A 13,387-nucleotide genomic window follows, 5' to 3' on the forward strand; every position below is an offset into this window, starting at 1 on the left:
TTGGCAAAGGATAAAGAGACCTAAAAAGGAAATATGTTAATACACGGCTTTAAGAATAAACTGTATTTGAGAATATGGCAGCATTAATCTTTGTAACACAAGTTCAGAAAGCCCTGCCATACTGCAAAAACATCATTCACATATCAATACCATAAGGAAGGTTGTTTTGGAAGTATGTTAAATAGTCACTGTTCAAATCATTCCATAAAATAAGTTGCCAAAACAGGAGAAAGAGGTCTAATTATGGAGGTACCTTTAATTTGCTATGAAACTTGTTCTGTTAAGTGAAGTAATCCAAACAGATGACAAAATCAAAGATGAAAAAGCAATTTTGGTTCTGACAGCTTTTCATCTATAATGTTTGGGGGGGGGGGGTATTCAGATTGATTAAGCGATCATCAAGTGCTAACCACCTGTTTTAAGATTAAAGAAACCTTTCAGTCTCCCAGAGTTTATTATATTTACATACAAGCCAGATAATCCTTACTTATTTGTCAACTTAATAAGGTCAAAAAAATCCTTGGCTTTAATAAATAGAAATATCTAGTCTATTTGTGATGAATCAGTCTGAATATTTTTTCCTGAGTTGTTTAAATGCTGAAGAAAATATTTTTATGGATTCATTCAGGAAAGTTTTTATTAGCCTGTTATTAGGAAAGTTTTTATTTTATATCTTATTAGCCATTGCTCATCACTGTTTTCTATTGTTACAGAGCCACATAAACCCATTATTAATATTTCAGGATGACCTCTCTCTCGAGGAAGTAAATGCCATATCCAAAGATCTTGATTTTGCTATTACTCCTAAATCTGCTACGGTGATGGATTTTTTTCCCTGATGTATGAAATATTCCTTTAGACACAGCTAATCATCTTCATTTAAAATCAGTGAAAATTCTTCTTAATACTAAGCTTTTATTTTCACATCTGTTCTTATCCAGAATTTAAAGCACTACAAAGAAAAATACAAACTTCATTATCACACAGGCTGATAAAAGAAAAGCTACTGCAGCTCAAGATAGGAAACAAAACTACAAGCAACATACTTTATTATTATGTGACCATACTCCTGAGAGTCTTCTTGATGATCTAACTTCTATTCAAATAAATAAACTGAACAATAACTCATCGATAGTGTCCCATATTGAGATGATGAAACCAAAGAGAAGCTTAAAACCTATCATGGCCACCCTCCTATATTGTATGAAACCCCTAGAAGTCCACCAAACAAATGTTCCATTATGGCCTGTTGACTGCACCAGTTCATCTTGTTATAAAATCTTAAAGCACCTTTCTAATTTTCTTCAGCTTTCACAGGTAAAACTACATCATTCATTAAGTCCAGTTTACACTTAAAAAATCTCAGAACTCTATCTTCATCCTGATGATCTCATAATCAGCCTGGATACGGTCTCTCTCTCTTTACAAATCTTCCTAAAGATGAAACACAAGAAATACTCTGACAAGCTTTTCTATAGATACGCTTCTTCCTTTCAATATTGTCATCCATTCAGGATACTTCACAAGTCAGAATGAGTTTTAAGATACCTCCATAGATAGTTCTCTTTCTCCTATTCTACCAAATTATATTATGGAATGAATTGAACAGTGACCACATGATAACAGCCATCAAAAGCCTCCTTTCTTATAATACAGATATGTGGATGATACTTTACAGGTATAGCAGGGCTACCTTCTGAACTTCAAGATTTTATTACAAAGAATAATGCATTCATTCTTGAAAATAATTTACTTTTGAAGTAGAAAAGGACAATCACATTTCTTGTTTAGACCTTTATTCTTTGTCAGCCATATTAAGAGAATTTTCAGTTTATTGTCTTTTAAAAGAAAACCCAAGCTGAACTTTATTATACACTTGCTCAGTCACATCACCATCCTTGTCAAAAATCTGACAACATTAAGATTCTTATCCATCCGATTCACTCATTATGCTCGACTGAATGGTTGTTAACACAACAAATAAACTTTATTAAGACCACTTTTTTTTTATCTAAGAGCTTCACTGAGTGCTTTATTAACAAGGTCATAAAGATTATGGAGTTCCTCCATTGCCTGCCTCTCAGGAAGTTACCAACTGCAATGTAATCACTAATGTCAGTGATTCCCAAATCATGTGTAATGGCACTTTGGGATGCTGCAGCAAACACCTAAAAACAAACAAAAAAAAGGCACTTTTTTGTTGTTGTTGAAGGAAAAAAAAGTGCTTTTTCAAACAAGCATTAATACCAAGCAATGCTATAATAAATGAAACTGTTAGGTATTTCTTTTGGTCTAGAGATGTCGTGAAAAAATTACTGAGACACTAAGGGTGCCGTGAACCAAGAAGGTTTGGAAACATCTACCTTAATGTCAAGGGTGTTTCTGAGATGATTACCAAACTATGTAGGTTTGCTGGACTAAATCTGTGACTTTTTTCCCCTCAACATGCCATCTCCACAAAACATCAAATTCAGAAAAAGACTAAAGTCCTACCTACACAAAAGCTGCTAACAGAATAACTGTAGAAAATTGTGAAACCTTACTTCATTGTCCTAATCTGAACAGAAACAACATACTTAAGTTTCCCTTAAGGTAAATTGTTTTTCTTTATACATCCTGCCATAGTCAATAGTTTATATACATATGTATAAACTATAAAGTATAAGGCAATAGTAAGGGTGATTATAATTAAAGTTCACATTTCAAAAACCTGTAACTAGGTAATTATTTAGTGGAACAATTTAATATTTAACATGATGTGTGCAGCAATGGAATTTTATTTTGTGCAAAAACCAATGTTAGTTCTAAAAGTTGCTACTAGGGTGATACATGGTGCTGCAATACATGTAAATTATGTATCATACTCCTGGTATGCAGTGAAACACTGTAACCGTACCATTTATGCAAATAAAATGTCTCCAAATGACATATGCTTCGAAAGAACCTTCTACAAATTAGGTAGCTGCAGAATGCTTCAGTTTATTGACTGTGAGCAGACAATATGTTAAAGCACAATGTCACCATTACCGAAGGATCGTACACTTCTCGTGAAGTTGTTTTACTAAAAGAACAGCTGTGCCTTGACAGCATTGTGAAACATGACATATTCAGAACATTAAAGGGATTAAAAACAGGTCCTATGAACTGCAAATGGTTTACGCAAAATGATTCGAAAATTTGAAGAGACAAATTCCTTAGATGTCAAACCTGGCAGAGGATGGAAGTCAATCAAACAGCAGACAGTGGAGGAAATAGCCACAACATTAGAGCAAAAAAGAATCACAAATGTTGTAGGAAGCAGCAGTGCACAGGCTTTAGACAAACCTGTAAGCACAGTTCACAAAGTTGTAAGGCAAATTCTGTGCTATTATCCTTAGTTTCCCCATGCTCAGCAATTGCTTAATCCTAACCTGGATGCACGAGAAACATTTGTCCTGGAGTTTCTTGCTTGGACTGAACTGGACAACGATTGGCCATGGAACATTTTCTGGACTGACGAAGCTCACTTCCATCTGAATGGAAGTGAGCTTCGTCAGTGCTGTGAATACGCACAACTGCAAACTCACATGTCACATGACAGATTTCACTTCATTTCCCAAAACATCAGACAAGGTTCTGCTGTAAAACCACACCATTCTTTTTCAAGGGGCTCGGTCCTGCAGGTCACATTACATGCACTGTTAATGGCCAGTGATATGCATCTCTCCTAGTCAATCAGGTGATTCCAACACTTCAACAGTGTCAGTGCCTGGATTCAACAGTTTTATGCAGGATGGTGCTTCACATTGCCAACCCTGTCAAGTGATTGCTTCAGACACATTTTACCAAGGACAGAATCATCAGCCACCATTTTTGTACAACATGGGTCAGCATGCTTACCGGATCTGAACCCTTGCAACTTTTGGCTGTGGGACATCTCAAAGACATTGCCTCTCGTGGACACATAGCCAACTTAGTGGATCTCAAGAGTAGCATTACATGCCACATCCACAACATTGAGTAAAACTCTATGTTCTGTGGCTGAGCATGTGATTTTGCGATTTCAGAGCACTGTAAACAACGGAGGTTACATAACATTGAATATGTTGTCGTGTATCACACAACATGGTATGTACCTTACATTTTGTGACGTTTTGAATTACCCACTACAGTATTACAGTGCCACATATTGCCCTAGTGGCAACTTTTAGTTTCTACACGTTGTTTTGTGAATTGTTGCACTCATCATCATCATGTTAAATATTATATTGTTCCACCGAGCAGTTACCCAGTTGCAACCTTTTGAAATGTGAACTTTAATTATAATCACCCTGTCTAACTTGAAGTTACAAGGTTAATAACTTCAACTTCTACCAAGCAAAAATTAAAAATATAACACATGCAATTAAAAAACAGAAGAGGAAAGCAAAAGAGAATAATTCTAGTAGGCACAAATGACTTAACTAGTGATAAGTTCAGTATGAGAGAGGATGTGAAAGGATTGTTGGAAAAAGCAACAGTGAAGAGTGAGAAAGTGAAAATCCTAAGTATATTAGCTGGATATGATACAAATGACTTAAGGAAAATGTATGATGACAAAGGATTTCATGTATAGGTTGTGTAAGAGGAATGGATATGAGTTTTTTGGATGTGTGGAGTGAGTTTTTGAGGGAAGAATGGATTTGTATAAGAGGGATGGCATACACTTGAATGGATTTGGTATCAGGAGCTTTGAGAAATTATTCATTAGTATGATACCTAATACAGAGTCAGGGAAACTAAATTATGATGAGAAGAATGGTGTAAATCTCTGTGCAAGAGTGACAATGTTATTGTAGCTGTGTTAATGAGTGGAACTGTTAAGTTGTGAATGAAGATATTTTGTATGTTTTAATACTTCATTCACATTTAACATAATCCACCATGTCATAAGCAAGACTTGTGTATATTATTTGATGTTAATCTCTTGCTTGTAAATTAATATTCATATAATTACTTTGAGTTTATTTATCTGTTTAATTATATAATTTTGATATATGTATTAGTAATGAAAGAACTCTGTGTTAAAATGCCATTCAATTTATTTTATTTATTCCTGTGTTAATATTATAAGAAGCTGTGCAAATATATTATAAGAATTAGTATTTATCATATTTAAATGATTATTATGTGAATTGTAAAATATCCTTTTATTTTGTTTCTGTATTCACTATAATCACTATAATCACTGTATAATCACTATAATCTATAGTGATTTTATGTAATTCTTCTGACTGAATTTGATTGGCTGCTGATGGAGAAACGGAGTTTGTTTTAGTCAGCGCGTGTTTAGAACGTGAACGGCTGTGATATGGAGTGAAGGCAGTGGATGTAAGCTGAACTGGCTAGAACCGGATTTTGGTGGGAAGAATGAACGTATTTAATTGGAAAATGAAAGTAAAGAGAGGAGAAGCGTTCAGGACAGCAAGAAGGAAGTAACGGGTAGCAGTAAGGGAATTTGGAAATGCTGTAAATCGATTAAGAAAGGACTGGGAATTAATAGTCAATTCGGAATATTTCTACGGAATTCTAAAATTATGATGAATTCCAATTGTTTTGAGGAAGAATAGTGTAAAGCTGAATTTAATGCATAGAAGAAAATAAGGAATAAGTAGATTACCTAAAACGAGTGCGTCAAGACTAGTGAAACTCTATGTTTAATATTTCAGTTATTATAGCGAAGATTTCTTTTGAATAGTGTTAGTTCAAAGTAATAGTTAACTACAGTTTTAAGTGTGCCTATAGTAAATCCAGTGTGTAAAAGATGTAACCCAGTAAGAGAAGTCCTTTTATATTTCAGTGTAAAGAAATAAGAGTTAGCACCGCCTGATATATTGTAACATTAACTGTGGCGTTCTACTAAAAATAGCCAAAGTATGGAGCTTTAAAGTGTTTCCCCCTTGAAATATAACTGCCTCATAATTAAATTAAGTGTTTGTTGACTAAGAGAGAATTAGAGAATTCTACCTTAAGAATAATTACTGTAAAATTCTGGAACATTGAACAGTGTGAATCATTTTCAATTATTCGGAAGAATATAGAATTGACAGCTGAATGTTTAATGCCTAATGTTTTATGTTTGTTATGAGTATTTGAACTAAGTTGATGTATAAAAGAATTGAATTATCTCATTGAATAGAGACAAGTTGTGATAATAGTATTTAAGCGTTGGAGAATAAGATCTGTAAATTTAACTTCAATCTTTAAACCGAACCGAGAGGCTACTAGTGTCTCAGAGATATTTTGAATATTGTTCAATTAGATTATCTTGCTTAGAAAATTATGCTTAAATGTACATGTTCTATAACCCTGTATTAAATGTTTATTCTATCGAATTCAATTTGTTGTTCGCCTGATTCTTCTTCATTGCACCGCTCATAAAATTTATTTGAACCTTGCGGAAGCCTTAAATGATAATATTAACCTCGGCCTGAGTAAAGTGAGATTGCAAAAGTTAGTTGATGATTGATTCCTATGTATTATATAGACTAATCTGAATATAGGGCGGCGCAGGATAATATAAATTTCCTTATATTCAGATCAGTATCAATCAGCATCTAACAAAATAAAAACGGAATTTAAAGAAATAAGAATAGATCCAACTAACCAACATAAATAGATCAGTAAGCAAGATAGGACGACACAACAGTTGAGGAGAGAACAATTTTGTGTTTGTTCAGTTCAAAAGCATGTGCAAGACATCCGTATAAGGCACTAGACAAGAACACAGATCTGTAAGATGTCAAGCTGTATAATGCAGACTACAGAGAAGAGAACAAAAAAGCATGCAAGAAACTTACATCTGAACAGGAATGCTAGCATATTAGAAAGAAAGAAAGAGGTAGAGTTTGTTGCCTTGGTGAATAATTTGCAACATCAAAATGTAGGCATTAGTGAGAATTGGAGATCAGATGTAGATATTAACTGTATTGAGTGTAAAGGGTACAATATTTTTAGAAAGGATAGAATAGGGGGAGTTGGAGTTTTGCTGCTAATGATATCAGATGATTTGAATCCATTTTGGAAAAAGAGATTAGGTTTTAATTTCAATAACAAATATATCACTGATATTTGTATTGATTCCTTAAGTGTTGGTGAAATGGATATGGAAGTGTTTTTATAAGAAGAAATTTTGGTGTTTGTTTGTTTTTTTGGGAGGGGGGGGGGGAATTAACATATTTTTATTATTTGTTCCAATTTTTTGTTATATTTTCCATATTTTGTGATATTTTTATGGGAGTTTTTTTTTTTTTTTTTTATACCTGCAGTTAAAAACACTAGTATTTGTATGATTGTGTTTCATGTTATGTGTTGACATTATTAATATAATTTCTTGTCTACTATAATTTAATTTATAATCAAGAGAAACAACTTTCTACAACTAAATATAATACAGAGTATTTTGTATTTTCATAATCTGGTAACTGTATATGAAAAATATAACTTCAGCACTGATTTAGCTCTCAGTATTATCTGCCTGGTCTAGCTCTTGCTGATGAGAAATAAAAATCAAACATGTTGTAGGTGGTGACCCTTTACACAATGCATAGCAACCTATGAAAGGAAGTGTGCTTTGCATTATGGAATACTTAGACAATACTGGGTGAAGTTATCTGCCTTCATATACAAGTATCCTAGCTATGAAGATATTTCACATGCAGATTGTTTGCTCATGCTTGAGTTAAGGATTAAAATAAAAAGCATAATTTCTTGTCTAGTAAAATATACTTGTACTGTTAGTGATTTTATAATGATTCTGATTGTATTTAATATTCATCTTACTATACTTTCAAAAGGGGGGAGAGAGCGAGAGGTCAAGGGGGATAGGTATTGCTGTGGCACTACTGTTATTTATGTAAGGTTTAAAAGGATTCAAGAAGTACTTCAAATCTATTATATTAATCAATACATTTTCATTTTTCAATTAGCAACATAAAAAAAACTTATCTTATTACTCAGGTTAAAAGTTTAATAACAGCACTAGGAAAGGATGAATAATAGTATTTAATTCTGCCAATATTTCATCTCAATTACAGAGGTGTCGTGAAGGAGTACAAAATGAGACTTGAAACACACACACACACACACACACACACACACACACACACACACACACACACACACACAAAAGCAGCACAAAACTAACTGAAACATGTGGACAAAAAAAGCTAGTCTTAACTAAGTGGACTGACCTCTATGGATACTTGTCAGAAGCCTAGGATGTAAACTGGGATCTCCAAGTATCAGTGTTTGCATTATTTTGAGAAGTTTTATGCAACCACATTTATTCAAATTAGGCTAGTTTTTAAAAGTAGCAGCAGATTTTAAAAACAGTCTTTCTCTTCTGTAAAGGAAAGTGATGGTCTTTTTTCCAGATGATTCTGTGAGCTGTATCCAAAGCATGGTCTGCAAGGTTTGTATATAGGCTTGTATATGGTCTTTATATAGGGAAACCCACTCAACAATATAGTGTCATAAAAACACCAACACAAAGAGACTATAACCTATGTTCCAATGAGCCCTCTCTTGCAGAAGAACTCAATCATATACACAACACTCTAAGTGTTTTACCATGGTGGTAATCTCTTCTGATGTAGAATATACATACTGCATCTTAATACAAAGCAAGGAAATGTACCTTTAACAAGATATTAAAACACAAAGATTTATATTACCTTACCATCTTAATCACACTAGCATCATTAAGGATTTTGGAGCAAAAAAAAACGGATTTAAAACTTAATCATGTTATTTTCTTACTTCAATTAGTTTTCTATCAAACTTGGTGCCTCTCCTTCATAACTAATAATATTCATCAGCCAATAAAATTGACTTCTCTTAGTTTAGCTTGACATGTTTTTGAAAATTTATTCCTCTAATACAGGGGGTCTTTAATTCATGGCCCATGGGCCACCTGTGGACAGTGGAGCTCTTTGGCATGGTCTGCTGGCCGTTTTGAAAAAAAAAATGACTACTTAACATTAACATGCGATTAAATTTAAAAAAATTTCAATGAAGTTCGCGGGGCACTAAGCTATACTGCGGTATTTCGAATTGTAACATACCTTCCAGATTCACAAGAAATGCTGTGCATTTGATACTTTACATAAAATCCTATAAAAATAAATATTAAATAGACATGCTTCTTCAGCCATCTACCTGCACCAAGTGGTACTTAAGTACTAGTACTGTCGTCACAGGTAGATGGCTGAAGCAGTAGTTCGTTCGAGTGTGTTGTCTAGTGCCTTCCAGATACATCTCGAAGGTTCTTGATACTTCATTATTTTTATATAAATACAAGAGAATCTCATCCCCAGTCAGTCAGTCGTGAACAGGGTGATATTTGTGTATAAGTGCATGCAGGTTTGTCATGTCAGCTATAGCCTATTGTGGTTTTATATTGCCAGACTTTTTTCATTAGTGTGAGACATATTCAGTGAATAATAATCGTTACACGCCCATTTTGGATCATTTTTTGGGTTCACCTTGCATCACTATGGCATCTATGAGTAAAAAGCATAAATCAAGTGATTCTTGTCAGGTTTTTAATGAAAAGTGGACCAATTTGTACTTTTTTGTGCCGATCGACAATAAGCGAGTATATTTAGTTTGTCGTGAGTTAGTGTCAGTATCGAAAGAATACAATATAAATCGACACTATGACATCACTGGCATGCGCCCAATTTTGATCACCTTCAAGGGCAGCTTCGTGTGGAAAAAATGAACTATCTCCAAACTGATTTCAAATGCCAGCAGGGTACGTTTAAAAGGCAGAGGGAAGAGAGCGAAGTCTGCGCCAAAAAATTGAAAAAATTGCTAAAAAATCAAAAGCCTTCTTGGACGACGAGTTTGTGAAAGAGTGTCTCATCGCTGCTGGGGAAATTCTGTGCCCAAATAATAAGGAAGTGTTTAAAAAACTGCGTTTGTCTGGGGGTAACTGTAGCATGACATGTCGAAGAACTTGCCAATGACATTGAAGGAACTTTTAAAAAACGGTCATCTGAATTTACGTCATATTCACTTGCTTTAAATCAGACCACAGATGTGAAGGATACAGTACAACTGGCTATCTTTGTCTGTGGCATTGATCAACAATTCACTGTGACAGAAGAACTGCTAGCGCTCGTTCCTATGAAGGGAATGACGAAATGCACTGACGTTCTTGAAGCCACCAAGAAAACACTCCAGTGTTTCGACCTCAGCTTAGCCAACCTCGAGGGTGTGGTAACTGATGGTACCCCTGCTATGGTGGGAAAGAACAAAGGGTTTGTTGTGCTGCTACGGAAAGAACCGGAACTAGAAGGAAAAGATTTCATCCATTACCACTGTTTAATCCACTAGGAGAATTTGTGCACGAAAACTATTGGGTTTGAGAATGTCATGAAAGTTATTGTGACTGTCCTCAACATTATTAGGGCAAGAGGATTGAACCATTGTCAATTCAAAGAGTTTTTGACCCAAGAGTGCGAAGCAAATCGCGGCGATGTGGTTTATTATAGTGATCTGCATTGGTTGAGCAGTAGGAAGGTTCTTAAAAGAGTCTTTGACTTAAGGAGTGAAATACAGCAGTTCATGCAAACCAAGGGAAGCTGATTGCGGAATTCAACGATCCGAAGTGGATGACAGACTTTGCCTTTGTGACCTACATCTCGTTGCATATGAATGACCTAAATATGCGAATACAATCCAAAGATTAACTGGTGCACACTCTGTTTCATCACATCAAAGCTTTTGTGGCCAAGCTCAAACTTTGGGAGGCACAACTTGCAAAAAAAAAAAGACTTAACTCATTTTCAGCTTCATGCTGAGTCCAACTGTTCATCTGTTGATGAATACGCTATAAAATTAGCCATGTTGCGAAGTGAGTTCGAAGAGAGATTTAGTGATTTTCATAATCAACAGTCTTCTTTAGATTTATTTTCAATGCCATTCAGTGTCAATGCTGTCGAAATGCCAGGCTCAGTACAAATGGGGCTGTTCACATCTGTGAACTCCAAAACAACTATTCTTTGCGAGAAAAATTATTCAATGTGCCCTTGATTACATTTCACAAAGGCTACATTTCTGAGGATGCATTCCCTAATCTTCACTGGCATGCTTTCAAGATGTGCGCTTTGTTAGGAAGCACATACTTATGTGAGCAGAATGAAGCATATGAAGTCCAAGACAAGAACTCAGATTACGGACTAACATCCTGAGAATACTCTGCGCATAGCGACTTCCAACATTAATGCCAACATCAACAAGGCTGGTCAAGTAAAAGCATTGCAAAGTTTCCCATTGACATTGTAAAAAATGAAAGTTTTCTCCATTAAGTTATCTTTTTTCAAGTATTGATTGTATTTACTTATCATGAACCCGACTCCTACCTACGCTCTTAAAGCTGAGTTTGTTCATTTTTATAGGATTTTATGTAAAGTATCAAATTCACAGTGTTCCTTGTGAATCTGGAAAGCATCTTACAATTCTAAATACCACAGTATAGCTTAGTGGCCCGCAGGCTTCATTGAAATTTTTAATGAGGCCCACTCTGTCTGAAAGGTTGAAGACCCCTGTACTAATACATAAATGCTACACCATTATTATTTAGAGACATTTAAGAAATTTTTTTTCAAGTCCAACTTAATGTTAACTGGTGACAGGAAACTATTTTGGGTGTATCTAATAAGGCTGAAACATACTGTATCTATTGACCAATCCTAATGAGCATAATAGCTGTCTGTCTATGCACTAAAACTTTCATATAACATGAACAATTTTAATGTTTAGCTTGCTAAATATATAAAAATCAAAATTCATGTAAAAGATAACATGCTGCTGCACAGTGTAATTATAGAATACACAAAGTACAGCAAATTATCATTTCAAGCACAGCAACAAATAATAACATATTACTTTTAATTCTTTTTCGTTCATTATATGTTTTTATGAGTAATGAGCTTTTATATGACAACAGGCATTTCGAATAAGAGACATCTTTCAGGCACAATTTCACTTCAAAGAATAACAGTTTATATAATTATGCTAAAGATACCAAGCAATTTTATAAGCTAGGTTTTTTAATCGTTTTTCCCATCAAGACAAGTTTGCAGCTGCACGTAGTGCAACACTAAGCAACTCGTGGTAAAGGTGAGCAAGCTCTGATCAGTTTCCTTAGAATTTTCCCCTAATGCAAAGCACATTTCCTTGCAGAAATGTATGATGCTATGCATTAAAATAATGGTCACTACCCATACTGGTTTTGACCTTTATTGAGGTCTCGTCAGTAGGAGCCAGACCTAAAAAATGCCAAGGGTGAAGTAATACAGAGCTTATAAATATTTTACCTAAACAAGTTGCCATAAGGTGCTTTTAACCTCATTAAATAAAAATCTCAGGATGAGCATAATATATAGAAAGTTTTTTACTTGGGTATATATTATGTTAAAGATACCAAGCAATTTTATAAGCTAGGTTTTTTAATCCTTTTTCCCAAGTAAGCAAACAGACAAGTAAGTCAAGTTTGCAGCGGCACACTAGGCAACTTGTGGTAAAGGTGGAGCAAGCTCTGATCACTTTCCTTAGAATTTTCTCCTAATGCAAAGCACATTTCTTTGCGAAAATGTATGATGTAAAATATTTTTAAGCTCTGTATTACTTCACCCTTGGCATTTTTTAAGGTCTGGCTCCCACTGACGAGACCTCAATAAAGGTCGAAACCCGTATGGGTACTGGCCATTACTTTAATGCATAGCATCATACATTTCCGCAAGGAAATGTGCTTCGCATTAGGGGAAAATTCTAAGGAAACTGATCAGAGCTTGCTCCCCCTTTACCACGAGTTGCACTACGTGCAGCCGCAAACTTGACTTACTTGTCTGTTTGCTTACCTGGGAAAAAGGATTAAAAAACTTAGCTTATAAAATTGCTTGGGATCTTTAACATAATATATACCCAAGGTAAAAAACTTTCTACAGTTTAGATAATTAATATATTCAAAACGTTTCATTACAAAGAAGTAAATATAATGAAATTTCATATTTGAAAACTGAAAAAATTAAATCCTTACCCATGACCAGATGGTGCTAAAAAATAAAGACAGCAATTGACACGGCTATCAGGTATTGTACTACGATGGACCCGAGATTCTGCATTCAAGTATTCTTCATATTTATTCTCAATATAATTTATAACTGGTTGCCAACTGAAATATGAATAAAATATGATTGACAGATAATTATATAATGCATTAACAATACTTAACCTGTGGATAAATATTTGTGCAGATTTAAAAACTTAAGGATGTTCAAATGGACACCTTTAGTTTATAAGCTATAGATATATTATCATCAATTTTTTAGTATGTACCCTCAAGGAGTGTTCAGGCTGC

At 34.5% G+C, this 13,387-nt stretch overlaps 1 protein-coding gene across 3 annotated transcripts in view; it reads right to left on the bottom strand.

The window, feature by feature from the left end:
* LOC150096825 (septin-7-like) overlaps positions 1-13,387 on the bottom strand; it is a 394,847-nt gene that overhangs the window by 147,179 nt on the left and 234,281 nt on the right. For all 3 annotated transcript variants that reach the window (XM_090407845.1, XM_090407844.1, XM_090407843.1), the window contains one exon: positions 13,067-13,201. In XM_090407845.1, the coding sequence (XP_090263971.1) occupies positions 13,067-13,201 (135 nt within the window). The remainder of the gene's footprint in view (positions 1-13,066; positions 13,202-13,387) is intronic.

The sequence above is a fragment of the Typopeltis vanoorti genome, chromosome 18, assembly GCF_054136105.1.
Source record: "Typopeltis vanoorti isolate ZY-2024b chromosome 18, IOZ_Tvanoo_1.0, whole genome shotgun sequence".
NCBI lineage: Eukaryota > Metazoa > Arthropoda > Arachnida > Uropygi > Thelyphonidae > Typopeltis > Typopeltis vanoorti.